This window comes from Sinocyclocheilus anshuiensis, unplaced genomic scaffold (genome assembly GCF_001515605.1).
Source record: "Sinocyclocheilus anshuiensis isolate Anshui unplaced genomic scaffold, SAMN03320099.WGS_v1.1 scaffold85, whole genome shotgun sequence".
NCBI classification, from domain to species: Eukaryota; Metazoa; Chordata; class Actinopteri; order Cypriniformes; family Cyprinidae; genus Sinocyclocheilus; species Sinocyclocheilus anshuiensis.
The window spans coordinates 429964-455941 of record NW_015536800.1 but is presented as its reverse complement, the minus strand read 5'-3'; the positions used below and the strand labels follow the sequence as shown (position 1 = coordinate 455941).

General features: G+C 36.2%; 1 protein-coding gene across 1 annotated transcript in view; it reads left to right on the top strand.

Moving 5' to 3' along the window:
* Positions 1–6079: 6079 nt before the first annotated feature.
* Positions 6080–25978, top strand: part of pax5 (paired box 5) — a 68510-nt gene continuing 48611 nt past the window's right edge. Inside the window, exons 1-5 of the mRNA XM_016443513.1 lie at positions 6080–6125; positions 15446–15611; positions 18297–18494; positions 19392–19468; positions 22014–22139. Of these exons, the coding sequence (XP_016298999.1) occupies positions 6080–6125; positions 15446–15611; positions 18297–18494; positions 19392–19468; positions 22014–22139 (613 nt within the window). The remainder of the gene's footprint in view (positions 6126–15445; positions 15612–18296; positions 18495–19391; positions 19469–22013; positions 22140–25978) is intronic.

The window sequence follows — 25978 nt, the reverse complement described above, 5'->3', positions numbered from 1 at the left end:
GTGTGTGTGTGTGTGTGTGTGTGTGTGTGTGTGTGTGTGTGTTTGTGTGTGTGTATATGAAGAGTTAAGATGCAAAAGCCTCTAAGTGCCATCAAAAACTGTCCTCTAAAATTAGCATTTGTATCAGGCTCCTGTGTTTATGTTCAGTTATTTCACTTTAATGGCAATGAAAAGAACCTATTCATTGGCATTAAAGTGAAATTACTGAACCTACACACAGGAGCCTGATAAAAATGCTAATTTTTAGCATTTTACACATACTGGTGGATTAACCATTGCAGAAACATGAAAATAATATTTTGGTAATAACCAATACTGTTTTTGAAGTTTATGGCAGCTGTGGCACAAATATTAAATTTAAAGTGACGTGACATGTGGCCAAGTATGGTGACCCATACTTGGAATTAGTGCTCTGCATTTAACCCATCCTAAGTGCACACACACAGCAGTGAACACACACACACCGTGAACACACACCCGGAGCAGTGGGCAGCCATTTATGCTGCAGCGCCCGGGGAGCAGTTGGGGGTTCAGTGCCTTGCTCAAGGGCACCTCAGTCGTGGTATTGAAGGTGGGAGAGAGCGCTGTACATTCACTCCCCCCACCTACAATCCCTTCCGGTACAAGACTCGAACCCGCACCCTTTGGGTTACGAGTCCGACTCTCTAACCATTAGGCCACGACTTCCCCAAAGATGAATGTTTTGACGTGATTGGGTTCAAACCGTTACATTGGGTTGTGTTATGTTTATTTATATACACGCACTTTTTTATTTATTTTTGAAAGCAAGTTATGAAGCAATGTTATTGTCAACATGTATGTTTATAATATTCATATATATATTTAAGACAATTTTATTTCTACCAAATAGTTATTCAAGACATAAGCTGGCATTTCAAGATGTTGGCCTTCTATGAGATGTGAACTTCTTGCTATCTTTATTGCTGTGATAGAAATACCATGCTAAATGTTCTTTTATCGGTTGCTATGTTTGGCCTCTTCTGAGGTCCACATTTACATATCTTAACAGGCAGCATATCTGTCAGAAACATATCTAAATATAAATCACACATTCATATTTTTGATATTTTCTTTCTTTCTTTCTTTCTTTCTTTCTTTCTTTCTTTCTATTTTTGTGAAATCACAGCCTATCATCTCCAGCGCCTATGACATGAACAGAGCATGCGACTGATGTGGGAATCATGGTGTGAATGCCATCTTATTCTGAAGACGTCTCCATGCGTGTCAGTGTCAGAAAAGGCCATCAAAGCAGTGGATTGTTTTCTTTCAAAAGGTTACATTTCCTAAATGAAGCCAAAAGCCCACCACATATACCATATTTTAGGAGAAAGCAGTAGAAATAGTGATTGCAGCTAGAGAACAGAATGCCTGGCTGCTCCACAGAAATTGCCATATTGGACGTATTTGTTGATTGTTATTACTATTATTGTCTAGTAATAGTAAAAGGAAAAAGGGCAGCGTTTGTTCGTCGGTTAATCTGCACAAATTCAAACCAGTCGGGTGTTGAAGATGGAGTCACCAGCGAGGATGCAGGCTTTCCCATTCCAATATCTGATTCCACATGGCTGTTCTGCATGAGAAAGATTTTCATTTAGGAAATGAAGCCAAATGGCCACCTTCACCAACCCCTGCATTTATATCGCTGATGTCTCCACAGCCTGCACCTTCAGTGTGTTATTCAAGTGTAACATTGACCCATACTGTGCTATGATCAATATTTGAGCATACAATTATAATGGCATTGAAAGTTATAAGTCTATTTGGGTGCTATATACAAACATAATAGCTTTATTACTGTATGAGAAACAAACTATAGATATCTGAAGATTTTCTGATGAAAACAATCACAGCACAAGAGTACAGAAAATATTAAGTTATACATGAATACTAAATAATGGGTTAATATTAAATGTAAAAAAAAAAGGTTGTCCATTGCTCTCTCTCTCTCTCATCTTTGTGCAGATTTAATATCCAGAGCCTTTGGTTCTGACAATTTATTATACAGACTGATGTCATTTGTCTGTTTGATTGTGTTCCCTTTTGAGGGTCCACTTAGAACAGTGGTTCCCAACCCTGGTCCTGGAGGCACCTCAACACTGCACATTTTGCATATCTCCTTTCTCTGACACACCAATTTCAGATCTTGGAGTCTCTACTAATGAGCCGATGACCTGAATCAGGTGTGTTTGATTAAGGATACATGCAAAATGTGCAGTGTTGGGGTGCCTCCAGGACCAGGGTTGGGAACAACTGACTTAGAATATCAAGGCACAGTTTGACCCCAGCATGTCGCTACACGTCACACGATCTGGAACAAAACATTCAGTGAAGAAACCCATGTCCTCTTTGTGTGGTCTGGTGTTGTGCCAAGTGTTGACAGGTTTAGAACTGGCACTATTTCCTGCTGAGGCTTGGGGTTCACACATTCTGTAGACATTTTTCACACTTATCAGGTTAATACTTAAAATACATCATTATAATAAATCACTCAATTAGATAATTACCCATTTGATACAGATTTTGGCGTAACACCACCAAACGTCATGTTGCTGAAGAAAAACCATAGAAAAAATATTGACATTATTATTTTCCTCTTGCTGACAATCAAAGAGAGCACCTCTGCAAAAGTTATTAACACATGTTCATGTTTTAATAATAGGCTACTCTTTGGAAAAAAAAAGAAAAAGAAAAGGATACCCCATCAATGTCATCTGGATTTTAAACTAACAGAGCACTGGCTAAGGTCTCTCTTTAAACATGAAAAACTGCATGTTAGCAATTTTAAATTGTTAAATAAGCACAGGTGGAAAATTAGGGTTTCACAGATTTGACAGCACTGCAAAAAAAACATTTCTTTGTGAGGTAGTTATTATAACCAAGCAAATTCTGTTATGTCCGGTCCATTGTTAATAGATATACATATAAGATATGTAAATTAATTAATACCGAAAGTTGCTTACCAAAATTGTCATATTTTGCCGAAATACTGTTACAGATGCTATACGTGGAGCCATAAAAGGAGATCTTTTTCGAAATATTCCTGTATTTATGTGTTTGTTTGTTTGTTTGTTTGTTTGACGACAGGTGTTGGCTTTTGTTTCCACAGTAGAAACAATCATTTTAGTTCTGTGTATTTTGAGGAAAAAGTGGTTGGTATTTTTGAAAAGGATAAGGGACAAGAAACATTCAAAAGTGTGCTTCTGCCATAAACACTGATGATCAGATGAGAGACAGACAGTCCGATAAGACAATTTTGGATTTGTTTTAGTGAGCTCGCGTGTAAAAAAACAACAACATTCGTTTATTGGACTTCTATTCATAACACCATTCACAGAACAAATGAGTCGAATAAAAAATGGAGGCGTCATTAATGTTGTTGATTTTCTCTGTGTATTTGTTTACTTTTTGTTTTAATTGTCCGCTTTGACTCTCGCGTCTCGGTCAAAAGCGATTATTTCCGCTTCCAGCAGGGCAACAGCCAAAATTCCTCCTTACCAAAAACTCTCCGCGCTTTAATTACGTTATTAATTAAATTAAGAAGGAGGCTGAAACAGCGCATTTTGTAATCCTATCACGTTAAGACTGCATGTGTGGAGCAATGTTGCCAAACGACATATCAACAGAGTCATGATGTAGCCTAGGCTATAAAAACCTTTGCAATTTCACACAACAACCCTATTGAGTTTTCTATAAATAAATGTATTACTTAAATTATTTTGTATTCATTTGCTTAAAGCACAAATATATTTCCAAACATATTTGAACTTTTTTATGGTTACAGAGCAATTCACTTCTAGTATAAATAGATTATGCCTTACAACTGTACCATGATAACCATATTTTCTGCAAAAATAAAATAATAATAATAATAGGCATATTTTCTACAACTATTGCACTACAGTATAATAAACTATGGGGAAACCTTTATACTGCCAAACAATATAAGATTTGACATTTCTTGCCTTTATTCTTTTAATAATAATAGCAGCTTTACCAGGTACAGTGGTAACAAAAACTGTGGTAGGAGCAATATTATTATTATCAATTTATATGTTAATAATAATAATAATAATAATGTTTTAATTTTACATTAAACAGGCCCACATGTAAAAAAAATATATACAGTTCATATAAGCTATATAGCTACATTCTTATAGATTTTATCTCATTTTTTGTCAAATAAGAGGCAGTGGGAAACGGCTCATCTTCACTGAACTAATAAATCAATTAGAATACAATTCTAAAAAAGAACTATTTGTTGCACTTGATGTTCTAAAAATTCTGCCTGTGGTTTGGCCATCGTGAAAAATAATTATTTTATTTTAAAGTCTATTATTAATTCCATGGATGGATGCAAACAGAAGCCCTGTGGTCCCAAGTGTTAAAAGATGTGACAAGAAGGGAGAAAGAGGAAGAAAGAGTGGACGTTGATGTCAGTTTATGTAGGACAAGTTTGGCCTTTGATCTTGGAGCGGAGAGTCGTGCGTAGCGATGCAGTTACATCGCCTCAGGTCACCGTGACAACAGCCACCTGCACAGCAACACTGGCGCTCATCTCCCGTCAGAGCTTTAGAAGGCCAAACTCACCTCAAAATACAGCCCCACTTTCTAATGATTTTATTTATTTATTTATCGCAAATGAATACAGACTTTCCGTCATGCGCGAAAAGTATTGTAATTAAATAACTGACCTCTGGGCCAAAATTATCTGAAACAAGCCACGGGCCACTCCGTATTAAATTAATAAGGTCTAAAGCTTCATTCATTATTCTGCCTTTAGCCCTCTATCAATGGAACATGGCTTTATGAGGCGCGATTAAATGAGCTACATCGGTTGTTTTCTGAGTAGAGGTCAGAGAGTGCCGAACGGCGCGTCTATCGCATTGTTCAACGCTCAATTGTGTCTGTGTCGCCCATGAACCTCGAGACCTCAAATTATCGCCTGTCATCATCCAGCGCGTGCATGCACGTGCATTGTTGCTGTTACGAAAAATATTCTGCAGAAGTCTTGTTAGATGCTTTAAAAAAAAAAAATGCAATGCAGCCAAAAAGTCTCACCATTTTTATTTGGTAACACTTTTCCCTGTACTATAAACATTATTAGACCTGCATTATTGTTTGACATGTCTAAATGTTCATGCATATGCATTTATAATAGACTATATATCTGAATTAATACTGTACTGTTTTTAAATAAAATATTTTAATAACTTAATATTTAAAGTTATTGTAGTGTTTAATAAACCCAAAATTAACTCGGCTACGATTCTTGCACATGCTTAAAATGATTGGTTACATTTATTTTAAGGTGTCCTTGTTACAGTGTAATTATACATTTAAGTACTGAGTAATAATAATTAACTACATGTACTTACTATATGGTTAGGGTTAGGATTAGGGTTTGGCTTAGGGTTACTTGCATGTAATTAGGCCTATGCATAATTTATTGTTATTATAATAGTAAGTACATGTAACATGCAACAAGAACACCTTAAAATAAATTGTTACCATGATTTTTAAAAAAAAACTAAATCTGTATTCTGTATTTCACTTATCTCCTGAACCTCAAATCCCTTGACGCACTTAAACTTGTCAGCATGAGGGAGAGACAGAGATAGAGAGAGCGAAAGTTTTGTTTGAAAAGTGTTACCAACAAATTAACAGATATACGCGCCTACGCATAGACCCACTGCCCATATCTGAAGAGGGGAGCAGGTGTGTGTGTGTGTGTGAGAGAGAGAGAGAGAGATCGAGAGGAAGAAAGAGAGAAAGAGGAAGAAAGAGGGCATGAGCGCGCGGCTCTTTCTTGACTTTGCCCCATAATCGTTTCACGCTTCCTTCAGAGTCTCTTTTCCACCTAAAACGTTTAGTCTCACTCCAGTGAACAATTGCAACGGCGCAACAGGGAGCGGAAGAGTCACATTATTTCAAACTACCATTCGTCAAAACCACTGTTACAAAAAAGAGCAGAGAGAACAGCAACAGAGGATATAGGAGAGGGAACTTTTTTTTGTTCTCACCCCCCCGCTCATCCCTCTGTCCAACCTCTAGCCACGGCATGGACTTGGACCAAAAGGGTCCATCTCTGCGCATCGGACGGTCGGGTAGGGCCTTGTTTCTCCATTTAATTTGAACTACTATTGTTTGTTCAAAGTTGTCTACTAATAAAACGGTCTCTCTTTTACAAAACTAAACTAACAAATACAGCATTTGTGCACTTACTACATGGGCTAATATGTCTTTTATAAAACTGCTTGGTTTTTGGATTGACCCTTATATATCAGTCATATATATGAATTTTGAAGGTTCATCTTGTGACACTTTTAACATCAAAAATCAAGAACACGGGCCTAGACATTCTATAAGCTTACATTTTGGCCACACCTTTGCTGACTCTGTGATTTTGACATCAACGTGCGTTTGAGCTTGAAGTGTGCTGGGTTTAGGCCTATTTGCCGGGACTATTACAGTCCAAAGGGACATAATCAAAATTCAAAACCGTCACACGAAATTTCAAAACAGAACTATACGTGAAACCAATTACATTTCCTGTCACACAATGAGGTTGTTGAAAGATGTATGCTCCAATGGAAAAGATTTGAGCCCAAGTGTGAGTGTCTATACTGCAGATGTTTTCATTCAGGATCCAAAAGCATGAATTATGACCGTTCAATTCATGGATTCAATAGCAAATAGTTCTGTGTTTTCATAAACGTTCGTCGTTCACGCGTCACATTTAGAACTCCCAATGAAATGGCGCGTGCAATCGAGATTTATGCGTAAATTCTGTCGGTGTTGGTGCTTGTTACTTTGCTAAACGTGAGATACACAAATCGCACAGTAGTCAAAAGTGATTGTTGTCATCTAGAAATTGTATTGTGTTAGTATAAATCTATAGATAAAGGGGACATACATTACTTTTCTTCATAACATAATGAAAAATGAGACATGTTCTTAAATTGCTCTGTCAACTAAAGCGGGACCTAGACAAGTTTAAACTAGTTAAGGTGGTTATCTCACCTGGTTCAAAACGATACGCCCAGCTATCCTTGAAGACTATAAATAATATTATTATGCGTCATTCTAATAGCCTATATTTGGTTCTCGTGTTTTTATTTGTCTGGTGATTTTTTTTATTGGTTATCCGTTTTGCCTTTCTGTGTCATAAATACATATTTGATAGATAGGCCACTGCATATAACTGAAGGAATACGCCTAAGCTTAAACATCTGATAGTCTTGCAGTCCTTTGGTTAGAGGTTCTGTGTGTTTCACACAATTTGTAGAATTGATTTAACTTTCGATTTAACTAAAACACAATCTCCACTTCTCACGAATACAATATGAGAGTTTGTGTCAGTGACGTGATTCATTGCATATACGGCCAACATGGAGTGGACTGGACACCATGCTTGGCTTTGACTCTGATACTTTGAAATATTTACAATTATATTTACAATTTATTATTAATAAATATTCAGATTTGTGCCGACTTCTGAACATTGCATATACGGCCAACATGGAGTGGACTGGACACCATGCTTGGCTTTGACTCTGATACTTTGAAATATTTACAATTAGCCTATTATTAATAAATATTCAGATTTGTGCCGACTTCTGAACACTTTTATAGAAATGTTATATTTTTGTTTACTATTAATTATGTTTATTTTCTTAAGATTACCTACGTAAGTGATCTGAGTCCGACTCATTATTGCCTTATTAATGTTTTCAAGTTTTCTTCCATTCATTCATTAATTCAAAGCGTTAAATAATTCAATAGATTATGTTGTTGATTTAACAAATGGTTTGAATGATAAACTTTTATTCAAAAATCCAAACCAGAAAGCAATTTTATACATGATTTTAGTTGTTTTAGTTTGACTTGTTTGAATATTTAATTTGCTAAATATATGCAGAAAATTAATTTTGGGTAAACTCACAAGCAAGAACTTTCCCAATAAGACAGAATATGTAGGCTACTGAGTATTGAGAGTATCACGTGGGCCACAGATGGTATTTTTTGGGGAAAAAGGGGCAGACTAGATAAACTAAAATAATTAGGCTAAGATAATTTACTCGAAAAATTTAAATCGTTTAATCAGCCTAACATTATTGTTAATCTGTGGTCCGCGTTTGTCTCTCGACATAAGGAACAAAACAACACAACTAACAAATAAATGATTGAGAAATGTCAACTGAAAGCCTAGGCCTTCGAAAGAACATGGAAGTGTTCAACTTAATTGTTAATGTAAGTAAAATAACTTAATGATCCCCATATTTAAACATCTTATTACATTTAAAACGGAATAGGCTGCAAAATATCTGCAAATAGCGCTATTATATATTTTAATATCGCAACACGTTTATCATTATATACTGTGATTTCACAAGTGTATAAGTGAGCGTGTGTGTGTGCGTATAAATGTGTGTGTGTGTACTGGTAAATATGGTTTATGAGGACACTTCCTGTGTCCCCGTAAAACAAAAGGCTTAAAAAAACATAAAAACGGTGTTTTATGAAATTCAAAAATTGCCAGTAGTTAATTGCCTGTAAGGGGTAGGTTTAGGTGTTTACAGTTTGTACAGTATAAAAACCATTACGCCTATGGAGAGTCACTGTAAACCACAAATGCAAGTATGTAAGTATGTGTGTGTGCGTGTGTGTGTGTGTGTGTGTGTGTGTGTGTGTGTGTGTGGCAAGCTGACGTGATCCAGCTTCTTCACACGAGACCAAAGGTTCGCCCCCTCGTGGCACTTATGGCGCACCGCGCGGGGATCTTTTCAAGCCTTACAGAACAAGACGAATATGTGTTTGAGCACATGAATTTTGAGCATGAGCCACAGGATTCCAGCGACTTAAAAGTTACCTTATTCTGACCACACAGGCAAATGCATTTAGGGCAGTTGTGTCTCTGTTCTTTAAGTGTAGGATAACACTGTGATTGATAAAAGAAGATGCACGAAAACGTTCTCCAAAATGTTAATGAGTTAAGGTTTGCATTGTATCCAGGCAAAGAAACATCTCGGCATAATGTAATGCACCGAGAAACATTATATAACATTTTTTTTTCGTTTTATGTTTTGATACAAAAGTTTTGTTTTAGCAATGTACGTTTTTTGTTGCCTATATATAAGGATATAAATTAATAAACGTATAATTGAAAAACCAACTACATGTGTTAAAAAAATAAAATACTTCAAGTTAATTCATTCAGTAATTCAGTCAATTTAATTCAAGTATGTTTTGTGTGTGTGTGTGTTCTTGCCTAGGTAAGTAAAAAAAAAAAAATTAATTAAAGACCACATTAATGTTGATAACCCTAATATTACGTTTTTAAAAATGCTTGTTATTTCTTGGTATTACACTGATCACCATGCTAGCCACCACAACAATTATAAATCACCATTATTTAAAAAACACATCACAGTTACCAAGTCAACTAAACTAAACATGACTAAATACCAAGTGCTTAATAATCTGTTAGAAGGCTAATGAAAACTTATTTAGCATGAAAATAGAGCAAAAGTCTGCGTGGAACAGCGCTCGTGTCCGTCAAACAATGTAGATAGGAAGAATATTTTTTCGAAGGCGCATAAATAACAACGAATCATTTGGGCAACTTTAATGAATGCATAATCATTCAATTCGTTAATTAAGATTTAGGCTACCAAACAATTTACCAAAAAAAAAAAAAATACTTGTTTGTGTTTTGAAGTCGTAATTGCACGTGCAAGTGCGATATTTATAATTTCTAATCATTTGCAAATACAATACTATTTGAGAAACTCTGTTAATTTATTTTATATGCATGTTTTTGTTTTATATGCACATGTAGCTCAGTGAAATGCCGCAACGTGCCAAGTGCCATAAGCAATATTTTAAAATGATTTTCAATGCATTATATTGGCTTATTCATATAACTGAAAACATTCGGACGCAATACCTAATTATTAACTGTTTATTAATTGGATGACTGAAAAGAGTGCAAACGGATATTTGAAAATTTCAATTTTTCCCCCTTCCTTAATTGAAATTAGACATGGGATCAGCGACACCACTGAACCAACTTCGATTCAAGACTCCCTATTTGTCAGTGCACAATTGGGACAGCACGTCACTTTCATATTGGCTGAGTGTTAGCCAATCGGTGTCGTCTTTATCTGAGCGCGACTCAGGGCGATTGTGACGGCAGAGGTGCAGAGCCCGGATAGGTAGGCTGATCTTGATTGACAGTCGCGCTCGCGCTCGGTAGTAGATTCAGAGCGCTGTAGCTTTGGCGCTGTCCACACGAGAGCAGGTTCTGAAACGCGCCGTGAGCTCGCGCAGTGTTTGCGAGGTAAGGACGGAGGCTCGAGCACTGCTTCTCGCCGCCGGAGAGCTCACACGGAAAGAACATCCGATGCGACGAGACAGACAAATGACACTACCGTATCAGCCATCTGAGACTTTCTGAGGATTTTTACGCACGTACTGAGTAGTGGTTCAAAACTTGATAAAGCCTGTTTTCTTCTTCAGGACATTTCTTGGACATTTTTTTTCAAGTTCAAATTCTTCGCGCAATGGCTATTTTTCATTTTCTATTTAACTTTGGCAAACATTTTGATTCGGGGTTCATACCATGTACTTTTTAATCTCATATGTCCACGGTCGTATGTCTATTGTTTGGGAATCTTTGTACTGTCGGAGGTATCTGCATGTTTTTTCTTAAAAAGAGAGTCTGAGGGCGCGCTTTGGGCGATTAGAAGATCAAGATGCAAGGAAATCGCGTTTACGTGAAGATACGTTGAACGTGAAGTAAATGTTTTGGTTTGTCAGAAACCTCACCAGGATTGTACAGATCCCTGCTAGAGACGCGCTCTGACAGTGCGAACCTCAGTCACAGTTCACGGGTCACGGTCAGTGGAGCGAGGATGTCAAGATAGAGCTTGGAAACGAGACTTCTACATTTTTATCTAAATCTTAAGACTGTTCGGACTAATACTCAAATGTGTACATATCGCCAGGACTTTTCTTGAATTTGAGTTTTTATGAATCCCCACTGATGTCTGAGTTGGTTCACTCTGGATGTTGGGCCGCAGAAGCAGTTGTGTGACCCTGCAGGGTTGTACCCTGACCGCCCATTTACATTTTTGTTGATTAATTAATGTTGAATCAGATAAATTGTTATTTATGAATGATCTCTGTTCCTTTACCCCGCGAGAATCACAAAAACTATTTACGTATATTCTTCTACTCTTGACCTTAGGCCTTAGGGTCTTCAGGTTCAATTGTTTATTTTCCAACCAAAGTTTCTGTGGACTTCCACACAGCTGAAACTGTTTAAGAGAAACATTTCCGAGCAGAACGGACAGAATACATACGCACAAACCGTTAAAAGAGCAAGAAAAGGACATTATAAGCTTTTCGGTGGTTTTCACGGGAAGGCCTGTTCTACTGACCGATGGAAATCCACTGCAAACACGACCCGTTCGCAGCCATGCACAGTAAGTTCACTTCAGACTAACTGCTGTTAAATATTTGATTTCTATCAAAGTTCTCAGACTATTATTTTTTCCCACCTGTTCTAATATTCCTTTCAGAATGATAGAATAACTCAAATACACTCTGATTAAATCTAATGAAAGCAAAGCACTTTGCGCACTATTGCTGGTCACCTTTAAAAAGGCAGCAGTGTCTTAAATAACGGTGACGTTTTTGCTGTTTGGGTCAGTTATTTTGGGAGTTTTCTCTTGATTAAGAACCGGGCTGCTTTGTTAGAGCTTTTGCCTTCTGTTTGACAATCCCTGGGGGAAAGAGAGGGGGGAAGAGATCGCGGCCAAGGCCAGTAGCCAGCGGACACAAACTGAACTTGAACCGCAGCTGAGAATATGGCAAACAGGCTCCGTACCCTTTAAATACTTTGCTTGAGGGTGGCTGTAAACAGGCCACTTGTGAGGTTAAAAACGAAAGCTGAAGTTGCCCACTGTAGCGGAGAGATGTGTGGTCACTCATTCGTGACATGGCGGACACCGGTGATCCCCCAAGATACCAGCGTTAAGGGCCCCTTTTCTCTTTCCCTCTCTTTAGCCTATTTCTTGTTCTTGTGGCCGCCGACGCGCAAACAACAGCTTACACACTTAAATCATTAATGGGCATTTTTAGTTTGCAAGACATACTTTAGAATTAAATGTAAAAATATTTTACATAATTATTATAAATATTTATTAACTATTTATGAAAAAATAAAGTCTGTGTACATGTCCTCAATTTGTAAGAAAAATAGTCTGAAAATTACCAAAACCAAGAGCTGCCAATCACATATTAGCCTATGCACATTGAAAATACAATTGTGATCTCTCTCTCTCTCCCTCTCTCGCTCATTCTTCCTTTCTCTTCTCATCGATGAATAAAAGCTCATACACCAAGCCACCGCAAACCTCAAATATACGCGCACCCACCCACTCGCACACGCACATCTATGTGAAATGACATCTATTGGCACGGTGAATGAAACGGTGGATTAGATGTATACACATTTCAGAAGCTAGAACGAATCACGTTTCCTCTCCGCCACAATATCTCAACACAGTCCGCGGGGTAAAACGATTACACCGAAAATGTCAAAGCGTGCAAGCCTTAGGAACAGACTGTGACACGAACCTGCGAGACTTTTAGGAAAGACACAGAGAGAGGAAGAAGACTTTAGGATGTTTTAAACTCATACTTATCTTGCTCATGAATATTAATAAGACTTTGCAGGTTTTAAAAAGGTGTGATCATAAAAAGTGTGAACTACAATGTAGGCTAAGTTACTATAGGGCCTATATTTAACACTCCCTCTAATGCAGTAAATTAGATGTTACAGTTGTTAGTAGGCCACCGGTTGGCCGTCTAAATTTGTTACAGTTTTATGCTAAATTGACATAAACGACGAATGTAGATTAATATTAATTTTTCGAGTGATTTCAAACATTGTTTCATCTGAGCTTATTTAGGCTAAATGTAAGATGCAAACCTATTTATTGTCAATAACTTAAAATAATAATAATAATTCCGTCTTACTTAGGAGTAGAGCTTTGAAGTTTATGCTAAGAAAAAAAAAAGATTTTGCTGAAATTTCTGAAAAGTGTCATTGTTCTTTTTCTGTGCTCTGAGTTTCCCTGCTTTCTTGTTTGTTGTCGCCTGTTAAAAACCATCAGTATTTTTTAAAATAATTGGTTACATGTTACGTAGATTAGACTAAATGAATTATAAATAAATAAATAAATAAATAACCAACCAGGTATTATCAATGAGGCATTAATTACTAATAGGCTATGATAGGCTACGTGATTAACTTGTATAAGATATATGGCAAAACAATAATGAATCTGTCACAAATAATATGATTTACAAAGACTACAACAAAACCCTCTCTTTAAAACTGTTTTTTTTTTTAAATCCAGCAAACCTAAACGCTTTTATTCAACGGTAGGCTACTTCTTATTTATTACTTTAATATTATGGTTGAACTTTTTTTCAATACAAGATAAAACAAAATCTTTTCATTTTTAAAATGTAACTAGGCCTATCTGTAATTTTATTTTCAAACGCTGCATTCTTTCCCGAAAACATTGAATTTACCCTGCATGAATGAAGGTAGTCCCTTACTTGTTTTTTTTGTTTTTTTCGTGAGTCTGTTTGTTAAAGCACGCTGATGTCACGTCGCTTTGCTGGCGTTTGGTTCGCTCTGTTTGGAGCGGTTTAATCGGAGCGGCCGATAGCGGATCGTAATGGAGCAGCGTCTCTAATCGGGTTTATTTTCTGGATGGGGGAGCATGAATGTCTTTCAGCCGCTCTCGCTATTTCTAAACGGAACCTGCCTCGAAATCAATCAAAGCTCTAGGAACACTTCGATTTATAAGCCAGCCGTATTTGCAGAAGAAACGGGAAAAAGTCTTGGTCAGATCACATCTGAATAGCTTGTTTCGTTTAATCCCCACTGCAGCCTTTTCTCTCTCTGTGACATGCACTTATATTCAAACAAACACAATTACACACTCATACATGCTCTCATTCACACTCAAACACAAACTTGCTCTATGCATCAATTAATTGTATGCATGCTTATAGGCTAACTATTACTGTAAATCAGTGCTTATAGCTGCAGTTGACAAAGATTTTGAAATTCAAGATAAATTGATCTAAAAAGTAATTCTAAGCGATGCATTTTTTTTAGAATTGAAATAAGCCCTTCTTGAGGAAGAAACATTTTAAGTTTCAACTCAGTTTGTTGTATTTCACTGTTTCTGTTGTAGTGTTTGTATATAGTAGCCTACTTTTTTATTTAAACAGGAGATTAAGCAAAACTGTCTTTGTTTTACAAATAATTATTAATTTAGCAGATGCTTTTATCCAAAGCGACTTACAAATGAGGAATATGTTTGCACACCTAATTTTAAATGTATATCTTTAAAAATAAATTTAGCTAGTTGACTCCATGACTTCATCACTTTGCTCAAGGGTATTCAAATAATAAACTGTAACTGAAAGACACATAAGGAGAAAAGAAAAGAAAAAAGGAAACTAAAGCATTAATAGAAAGGAAAAAGAAAAGGAGGTCAAATGAAACAGAAAACAAAATGCGTTAAAAAAATTAGGTTCTCAGAAATCTAAAAGGTCAAATCTCTCACTAAAGGATTTTTTAAATATGAAAATGCTGTTTTTTTCTGCATGTTGCCTTGAGAAAATGAAAAAGACATGTAGCTGGGTTTTAATTTTCTGTTAGCTGAACTTATGTATTTAGTGATGGGCACACAAGACCAGTTACAGTAGGTCTGTTTAATATTGCCTTCTCGGATGTATTTAAGATCCATTACCCTGTAGCTTGGATTAACAGACACCCCCCAGTTCTTTTGTGTGTGTGTAAATGTGTGTTTGTGTGTTCCCCTTCTGAAGCAATCAGTATGTTAATATGACAGATTGACTGGATTACCACGTAGACTTCTGCACTGAAATTATGATAAGATACTGAATTCTAATGAATATATACAGTACAAGAATGAAAGAAAATTGGTATCCAAAAGTCTAAGCCCACCAAGGAGGTCCATCCCACCACCCACTGTGCAAAAAAGACACACAACAACAATTACAGACAGACAGACACAAATAGACAGACAGACAGAAATACTAACTTGGGTGAGGAGGTCATGTGCAGTTCTCTAGGTGACCACCAGGGGTGATATGATAAAGAGGAGAGGAAGAGACTGCATAATCATAACCTTCAGGTCAAAGACACACACACACACACACACACACACACCCACCCACACACACACACACACACCCACACACACACACCAGGATGGGACAGCAACGCTTTTTGCCCACCATGTGTCAGCTTCTGTATTTAAGGAAGATATGATTTGCTCAGTTTCCCTTTTATTACTGTTTGTGTCTGCAGGGCATGGAGGGGTGAATCAGCTGGGTGGGGTGTTTGTAAACGGGCGGCCCTTGCCTGATGTGGTGAGGCAGAGGATAGTAGAGTTGGCCCATCAGGGCGTACGTCCGTGTGACATCTCCCGCCAGCTCCGGGTCAGCCACGGCTGCGTCAGCAAGATACTGGGCAGGTGAGTTCTGCTTATTGTAAAGAAAAGTGAAGAAGCCTTTTGTGTTAACATCACTAGCAAAAAAGTACCAAAGTACAAAGTACTAATGTACTTTGCATGTAACGTAAGAACAATGGTAATACCATGGTACATGCAGTATATAGTTACCATTTAGTACAACTATACTTTTTTGTGTGGTTTCTATTACTTCCATATACTCATACTGTATATATTACATTTGAAACATTGAGAAGTGCGGTACCGTTCAAAGGTTTTGGGTCAAAATTGATATTTTTATTTATTCAGGACAAATTAAATTGACAGTAAGTACCTTTATAATGTTACAAAAATTCAGTTTCAAATAAATTCTATTCTATTGAACTTTTATTCATCAAAGAACTCTGAAAAAAAAAAGTTTTCACAAAATATTGAGCAGCACAACTGTTTTCAACATTGATAATACTAAGAAATTCAGCTTTGCCATCACAGGAAAAATATAAATTTTAGAATATATACAATTGTTATATATATATATATATATATATATTTAATTTAAAAAAAATAAAATTGTAGTAATATTTCAAAATATTGGAGACTTCTTTGAAAAACATTAAAATGTTAGTGTAGCTGTTTTTTTTAAATTACTTTATGCAGCTCACTTCTCAAGCTGTAAACAAATAGATTAACATGAGCTGTGTATTATAATAAAGAGTGAATGAGTCTTGCAGCTATTAGCGAACATGTTAGATATGCTGGACCTCTCATATCTCATTATAGAGGTCGAATGACAGTTTCTTGAGATATTATATGATTATTTCATATAACAATGTACTGGCAATGTAAAGTTGGCTAAATGTGTTTGTAGTCTACGCTATCAGACACCACGGATTAGTTCCCACACACAGAGTTTGCCTAGTCCCAGACTGAAAAGGATGTTGAATAGAGAATCTCTATTGCCTGTGCTATTTTATCCAGAACTAGGCTTAATCTTTGCCTGGGAAACCAGCTTAATGTCCTTTATTGCATTCAAACAGTGGGGCCAGTATGTGTGTTTGGAGTCTTGCCTTTAAATGCTTTCCAACCCTCCTTCCGTTCTTTCATCAAGTCAACTTTTACTTAATCCATAATAAATATCAATTTCTGAAATATCCATACACTGATGAATGCTGTCCGTTCGCTTGATATTCCCTCTGTCGTCGGTTCAACCTGAGGCTGACTCAGCGCTTCCTTTCAAAGAAGACACGTTGAAATTCAAAAATTCTCAAATCTCGCACTGAAGCCAAAGTCAAAGCGCCGTCTTTTCTTTCTGTCTGCTAGAGCCTTTAGCTATATCAAAAAAATGTGTTTCCCATTGTTCTCCTTTGCCTCAACCCTCTTCCCCCAGCCCTGGTCCAACTCACTCAACCGTTACTGCGGCGCTCGGTGCGTGTGTTTGTGTGTGTGCGGTAATATCTTCCCTCCCTCTTACTGCTCAGGCAGAAAACACACTAATATGTGGGCTGCAAGTGAGGTTTGAGTAAATAATGCGTATGACTAACTCTGCTCTCTTGTTAATGAGGGAATTTTCTGCACACTCATTTTGGTGAGCTTTTCATGGCTGTGCTGTATGAGCTGTGCTTTTGGTTTATGTTTGTGTGTTGGACCTTAACTAAACTAAAGCAGTTAGACACATGAGATGAAGCGGAGCACCTAAAACCCCCTTAACCTTGGTAAAAATCTCTATAATGCCCAACATGGCTTGTTGCTTGATAAAACACCAGCAAGAGCAATATATGAGACATCAGTGTTCAATAAATGTGTTCATATTAATAATCTAAGATAGCATTAATTTATTAACATTATTACAATTTCCAATACGTTTTCTTTCGTTAATAAGCATATTGATATGATTAATAAAACCATGTATCAATACTTACAAATCTTAATATACACTACCATTCAAAAGTTTTGGGTCAATAAGATTTTTTTTTCACTTGTAAGAAATTAATACTTTTATTGAACAAGGATACAATAAATGTGTAAAAAAAAATTGCTGTTCTTTTAAGCATTCTGTTCATCAAAGAATCCCAAAAAAGCACTATACAGTTTTCACAAAAATATTAAACAGCACAACTGTTTTGAACAATGATAATAATAAATGTTTCTTGAGTACCTAATCAGCATATTAGAATAATTATTAATTAATATTAATTATTTAAAATAATTACTCCACCAAATTGCCTCATTTTCAATATATTTTAGAGTTTTTAAATAATGTATTATTATTACGAATTGATTAAAAGGAATAATATATAATAATAGTATTTTTTGTAATATTAATAACTAACGATTATTCCACCATGACCATTTGCTTAAATATAGGCTGTTTACACTAGCCATGTATCTTAATTCAGCATTAATACAGAATGTGTGGTCACAGGTGTGCTGTTATCTGCATGGCTTTAACGCATCTCATCCATTCAGAATTTAGACCAGACCCTGTTTTATAATTCCTGTGTGTATGCCTCACATATAAGGTTTGATAGTGCTCGTCTGTGGCTGAACAGACTGATAGTGAAAGGTATGTGTTGTTCTCTGTGTCTGTGTTACTAGTAACCAACTGTGCACTGACCGCAAGACAGGCATACGATGCTGGATAAGCATATATTCTAACTCTCTGTTTATCTTGCCTGGTGATATACAGCTCTCTATCTGTCTGCTCCACAGGTATTATGAGACGGGCAGCATCAGACCAGGGGTGATCGGAGGCTCCAAACCAAAGGTTGCTACACCCAAAGTCGTCGACAAAATCGCTGATTACAAACGCCAAAACCCCACCATGTTTGCCTGGGAGATCCGAGACAGACTGCTGGCAGAGAGAGTGTGTGACAATGACAGCGTGCCCAGCGTCAGCTCAATCAACAGGTGTGTGTGCACTGTAAAAATCATCCATTTAACTTGACACAAACATTTCTGTCTATTTGATGTCCATTTGATCAGTCGACTTCATCATCAGTAATTTAATTCACTTTGTTTTTCTTAAAATGTAAGGGGATAAAACATACGATTTTTAAGATTTTATTGGGTTGAAATAGTTTAAAGTGTGTTTTCTGAAATGTGTCTGTGGTATTGTTTCACTTTGCTAATATGAATGAAGTGTATTGTACACTACTGTTCAAAAGTTAGAGGTCAGTAAGATTTTTATTATTAATGCTTTTATTGAGCATGGGATGCATTAAATTGAACAAAAGTGACAGAAAAGCCATTTATAACATTTTATTAAACAATCTATTTCAAATAAATGTTCTATTAGTCAAACAATCCTGAAAAAATTGATCACAGTTTCCACAAAAATATTAAGCAGCACAACTGTTTTCAACATGGATGTTTCATCATATTAGCATGATTTCTGAAGAATCATGTGACACTGAAGACTGGAGAAATGTCTGCTGAAAATTCAGATATGCCAGCACAGGAATAAATTACATTTTAAAATATATTAATAGAAAACACTTATTTGAACTTGTAATAATATTTTAAATATTAATGTTTTAACTCTATTTTTGATCAAATAAATGCAGTCTTGGTGAGCATAAGAGACTTAAGACATAAGAGACAAACACATTTAAAAATGTATAACCTCCCCCAAACTTTCGAATGGTACTGTATACAGTATGTGTGCAAACCACTACATTTTTGAGAACAAGGTGATCAGTAGATTAGAAAAGTGATAGAGCAATGCATGGAGAAGAGATAGAAAGAATGCAGGGCGAGAGAAATAGATAAAGGAAAACAACGGGACTGAGTCAGTGGCGTAAAAAGAAACACATATTCATTCATTCGCACTAAAGTCCAGCAACCACCTGGCCAATCAGGAGCTGTCTCTGCCCATAACTTAGGTAAGAGTCAACTTCACGTATACTTTTGTCATATTTCAAACTACTCAAAATACAGAACTTTAGTTGTAGGTGGGAATATAGGGAGTAACATATTTGGATTAAAAAAAGAAAAGAAATGTAGCTTCTGAAAAAAAGGTGTTGTCGTACACATCCCATTCAAATGTTTGGGGTCAGTAAGTTTTTTTAATTTTATTTTTTTAAGAAATTAATACTTTTATTCAGCAAGGACGTATTATATTGATCAAAAGTGACAGTAAAGATATTTATAATGTTACAAAAGATTTTAAGTTTCTATTCGTCAAAACATTCATTATTCTATTTATCTGTTCATCCATTTTATTCAAGGATTCTTTGATAAAAATTTATCATGGTTTCTACATGCAGCTCAACTTTTTCAACATTTATAAAACTCTGAAATGTTTCTTGAGCACCAAATCAACCTATTAGAATACTTTCTAAAGGATCATGTCAGGCTGAAGACTGGATAAATATATAAAAAATATATTAAAATATATCAAATAATATATTAAAATACAAAAAAATATCAAACTTTTTTTGTATTTCTGATCAAATAAATGATCAAATCTAAGCAGTTTGAGACATTGTTGAAGCACATATGAGATCATTTGAGATCTCAGGAGAAAGTAAAAAGTAAAAAAGTAAAAAGTTAAAGAAGTACTCATTTACTCTCCATTTAATTTATTTGCTGAAGGTTTCAACATACCAGTTACCTTATAACACTTACGCAGGCAGGGCTGTGTCTCTCTTATACAGTGAGGGGAACTGAGATTTGAGATTTTTAAACATTTACTGTACTGTATTTCAATCTATCTCCCCTATCTTTAATGTTTGATTAAAACCTTGAATCTTTACGGTTGTTCTGACACTCAAATGACCCCAAAAACCAAAGGGGAATCTTCAAAAATGGTCTGAGATCAGTTTTACAGGAAAACTCCCGTTGGCAGTTAATAAAGTATTGAACTGCGCTTGTCTCACTGTCAGTAATCTTCATAATCGCACACCTCCACTTAATCTAAATTAATTTCACACGCACAACACTCGCCAGTTTTCCATCTCCTTCAGATTATGATGATAAATAGTTCTCATACTCAGGTGGAAAATGTAAATTTAGGGATTTTAAATATAAAGCGTTCGCTTCGGGTTTCCATTCCTCGACGCGAGGAGAAAAAATGTGTGAAAGAATAAGAGATTCAGATAATTGAAATGATAAATCAAGAGTAAAAAAATGGAGGGATATGCATTCATTACATTTTCCACCTGGTTAGCAAACGAGAGCGGCGGATGAGCAGAGGCGTTTATCTTTTCTCCTAGCGATTTGTTTTTCTTGTTTCCCACCTTCTCCATTTTAGCAGAGTCTGTTGGGATGTGGGATTAGCCTCATCTCTACACCTTAGTGTCCCCTTGGGGCCACTGTACTGTCACTCAGGCTGTACGTCAGCTGACAGGAAGTGAGATAAAGAGGAGAGAGAGGGAATGAAGGGTTGACAGAGAGAAGACTTTGTGGCCTCGTCCCCTACCGCCAAGACCTCACGGACAGCCAGACATGTCAAAAAGCTGTTAGCTTGTTAGCGTCTTATCCTTGGGTGGCAGCACGTTGCCAAAATTGAGTGACAGCAGGTTTTGGTGAAAGGTCTTTGGCAGGAAAAACGCCAGGCCAAGAACCATGAAAGGAAAAACAAAACTCAAGAACATACTACACATAAACAAATGACATTGGCCTGGAAGCTTTAAGCGAGCAAAAGCTAGAATCACAGAAAACCCAATACAATCAATATTAGGAGACATTTACACAGCTACATATTTTCTTAGTCCATGCATTACCTGGAAATTGAACCGATGACTAAAATGGACTAAAATAGGGAAGACAACTACTGCCAAAAAAAAAAAAAAAAATCTGGAAAAGAAAGCTTTAATAAAGGCATAGTTGACACAAATATTATAATTCTATTATTACTGACTCAGGGTGTTGTTTTTCCAAATCTGCTTGACTTATTTCTTCTTTGAAACATTGACTTCCATTGTATTTCCCAAGTCAATGGGATCCGAAACTATCCCTTTAAGTATTTTGGCTTAACAGTTTATTATTATTTTTTATAAAGAAAAAAAAAATCACAAAATTGCCTCACATCTTTGTAATATTTTCCAAATCAAAGTTATGTTGTGCATCCAAAAAAGCCATGTGGTACAACCATCATGCAGACAAAAAAATTCTTAAAACAAGAAATGATATCCTAGAAATGACCCCCGCAGAACATCAGGAATGTGTGTTAAGGTTTAGGCAAGATTAGTTTGAGTTGTAAAATGCTATTAATTAATTAGTTAGTTAATCATAATATTTATACATGATATTTAGTTTGGAAAAATATTTAAAATATGTAAAAACTTAATAAAAAATATTTAAAAACTGTATAATTGCCCAAAGTGATTGTCCTTTCAGTGCAATGAGCAGCAATAATGGTGTCCGCCATGTTCATGTATGCTTTAGGACACTTCTGCTATTCATTACCTCTCTGTAACTTTCTAGCCTCTACAGTGGCAGTGACCCAGGTATCTGCTGTAACCAGTGATGCTGCAGGCTCCTCCTACTCCATCAGTGGAATTCTGGGAATTAGCTCACCCGCCGACGCAAACAAACGAAAGAGAGATGAAAGTAAGTCCATATGCATGCTTTGTTTTCGGGGAACTGAAAAAGCCTAGTTTATTTGAACACTAAAGTATTATTAATGCTGTTGCACAACAAAGGGAATTTATTTCATGCAGGAAATTTAGTAACTACCAGCAATTACAGAACAAAAATTTAATTACATCCTGAATTAAACCTTCTTTCTTTCGTTCTTTATTTCATTCCTATGCACAACATCATTTTAATGCACTCACACACATGCACACAAGCACAGAGAGCACAGATGGAAGTTGCTGAACATTGACAGATGCATCAGAGTAGGAGGGGGATTGGTCACCGCTGGCACGTCTTAGATGAACATCTCTATCCAGGGGAGGCACAGCATGTGCATGTGGACGCGCACGCATGTGTGTTTGCACACATGTGTCTATTAAAAAGCCATTGCTTGGCAGACCCCTGCAGTACATGAGGGAACTCCAGATGTCACCCACATACACTCACACACAGTATGACTTAAACCAGACATCAATAATAGAAGCTTCCTTTCTATTTGCTGCCCAGGGTTATTTCAGATGAATCTAAAACTGAAACTAAAATTAAAACCATAAAAAAGTCATCGCCTGAAATAAAATAAACATTAGCAATAAATAAAATAAAAAACAATAAAATAAACTTTAAACTTTTTCAGACATTTTCAGCTAGTTGCCAAACAGTTCTCATTTTAATTTGATGCACTAAAGTTTAATTTGATGTTCTAATATAACTAAAAATGAAAAACGGAAAAAAACTGACATAAAAATAACCCCCCCCCCCCCAAAAAAAAAACTAAATATAAACTAAACTAAAAATGACAAAAACACACAACAAAACTACTAAAACTTTAACTAAATTCATATTTATATACTGAAAATTTACGCTATTAGCTGTGGTTGCTAGAACCCTACTGTAAAAATGATGGTAGCAACATTTTAGGCTTAAAGGGATTGAACTTAAATTTACAGTAAAGACAAAACTGTAAAAATTTCATTAACTAATATAATGTTAATATGAGATTTTGCTACTCTGTTTTGTACCTGTAAAATATACTGATAGCCACTATAATAATATAAGCGGTAAAAGAGACAGATGTTGAATTAGATAGCCCTTCCACAAGCTGAGTTATATAGTAATAAACAGAATGTGCAGTTTCATGAGTGTTATGCATGAAATACAAAACACCATCATGATAACACACTACACTAAAACAATGTAATAAACATTAATAAGCAACATAAAATGTAACTCAAAACTCAAATGTACATAATTGTTATCCGAAATGAACAAGAAACATAAATGTTTAAACAAAATACCATCAAATGTAAATTCTCTTGAATAGAATATCAGTTAATCTTTTTTTACTGTAAATTATAATGACTTAATTTTACAAAAAAAAATTCCAAAGTATGTACGTTTAACAGTATTTTACTGTCAAATTACTTAAAATGTTCTGTTAAAACTATTACAGTATATAGTAAGGGAACTTGCTGTTGAAAGGTTGGCAGGATAGCATTTTTAGAGTCTTTTATAGTTTTTACAGTGTATGTTGTATTTAATATAATACAATTATACTCCAGGTAAAATGAACAACATGCATAAACTATAGATGCAATAAAACATAAGTTTATATGCTAACTACTGGCTTAGCTGAACACAATACTCCAGGTAAAATTAACAACATGCATAACTATAGATGCAAAGAAACATAATGTAACTTTGTAAGCTGACTACTGGCTTAGCTGAACACACACACACACACACACACACACACACATCAACGTTCATCCAAGCTCCAATTAGGCAGACGTCTGCCACTTTAATTAATGCAACACATCACATCCAGCAGGGAGGGAGGGGCGACTAAATTCATTTGTGTGTTTAATTGACATGGTGAAACTGCGGGTGGTCAGTGCTGTGATGTTTTGCAGTATGTGAGTGTGTCAGTGCGCTCGCAGCGAGGGACGTTCTCATGGGTTTGCTGAAGGCATAAAGTAACATGAGCGATAGTTTTGGCAGCTAGTAGCCTATACTGCTTGCAAATTTTAAAAGCATAAGGCACGATAAGGAGTGTGCAGACTGTGCACGCTTTCGTGAGCATGAGAAAGAAAAAAAAGGGATGTTTTCTGCACTGCTTCAGCAGAATTACAGCAAAAGAAATCATCTTTCATCTGAGTCATTCTGAGTTTTCCATTTGTATCGCATGTTAAACAATTACAAGACATGCACCCTGAATAAGACAAGAAGTCTTGATTGAGATGCGACCTGCATACAAAATATGCATATAACGCAACTAGTGCACCAGTGAATCAAAAACATACAGTGCGATCAGTGTAAGTGATTCCTGAAACATACACTGGGAACAAAACTATGGGATCAGACTGATTCCTGCAATGAGTGATGCTTATGAGCCCATTCTTTGTAGTGAAAACATACAGCACATCCAATATTGACCAATTCTGGAAACAAATGATGCTTATGAGCCGGTTCTTCTTAGTGAATCAAAAACATACAGTGGGACTAGTGTAGACAGATTCCTGCAAAGAATGAGTCTTATGACTCTTTTTTTTTTGTGAATTAAAAATATACAGCATGACCAGTATAGACCACTTCCTTATGAAATGGTTCTTTTCACAAAATTCAAAACATACAGTGCAACCAGTGTACACTGATTTAAATCAAATTAATCTTGGTCGGTTCTTTAGTGAATCAAAAACAGACAGGGCAGCCAGGGTAGACCAGTTCATGCAACAAATGACTTTTATGAGCTGGTTCTTTTTAGTGAATCAAAAACATACAGCACAACCAGTGTAGCTCAAATCCGAAAATGAATGACTCTTGTTAGCCAGTTACTCATTGCCATCATTAGCAAAGGGAGAATTTCTTTCATGTGTATTTAAATACAATTGAAATATACCCGAATGAATTTCAATCAAACTGTAACTTGTGAATTGGAATCGAATGGGAAAATTTGTATCGAAACCCAGTCCTAAGAAAGTGAGAAATTAAATCAAGACATTTTTCATATACTTCAATAAATTGCGTCTATGTAATACTAGAAATTTCTATGCTTAGTGGTAATGCTTTCAAAAAAGAGAGGGAGGCAAAAAGCATGTTTAGTGAAGCAAGACACTATGATTTCCAGCTGCTCACAAGCAGGAAAGGAAGTAACAGAGGGTTTGGACGGCTTGGTGTGTGTGTGTGTTGTGTATATGTGTTTGGGGAAAGCCCACTGATGCCCTTTGACCCAGGGGAAGTGATCTGAAAGAGAGAACTTGACTTGTGGGGCCTCTAGAACAGAAGCATTGTGTCTGCCCATTCTCTCTGAACGGAGGAGGAATAGACGAGGGGAGGAGTGGAGGAAAGGAGAAATAGAATAAAGAAAGACAGGAGGCCTGTGGTACGGGGCAGAGGGGTCGGACAATGTTCTCTTTGCCCCCTGAAACAATAAAGAAACCTTTCTTTAAGGTAACAGCTTCAAAACATGAAAAACTGAAAAATATTGAAAAAATATACACATTTGTAGTTAATCTCTTAAATGTAACAAACCACACCTAGATGTTTGCATCCACAGTGGACATCATCAGGACAGACGTGGTTTTCTCTACAGTTTAATATGTTTACTTCTTGTCCAGTTTCATTTCAGTCATTTTTATCTCGTTCATTCTGTGGAATATTCTGAATGGAAGATAGAGGAAATTTTTAATAAGGTGGGGGGATTGTGAAAGAGCAGGGGAGCGAGAGAGAGAGGGAGGATAGGGGATAGATGATAACAGTGGGATTTGTTAAAGGTTGGTTTCCCCCTTTCAGAGGCTCATACTTTGATCTGTCAA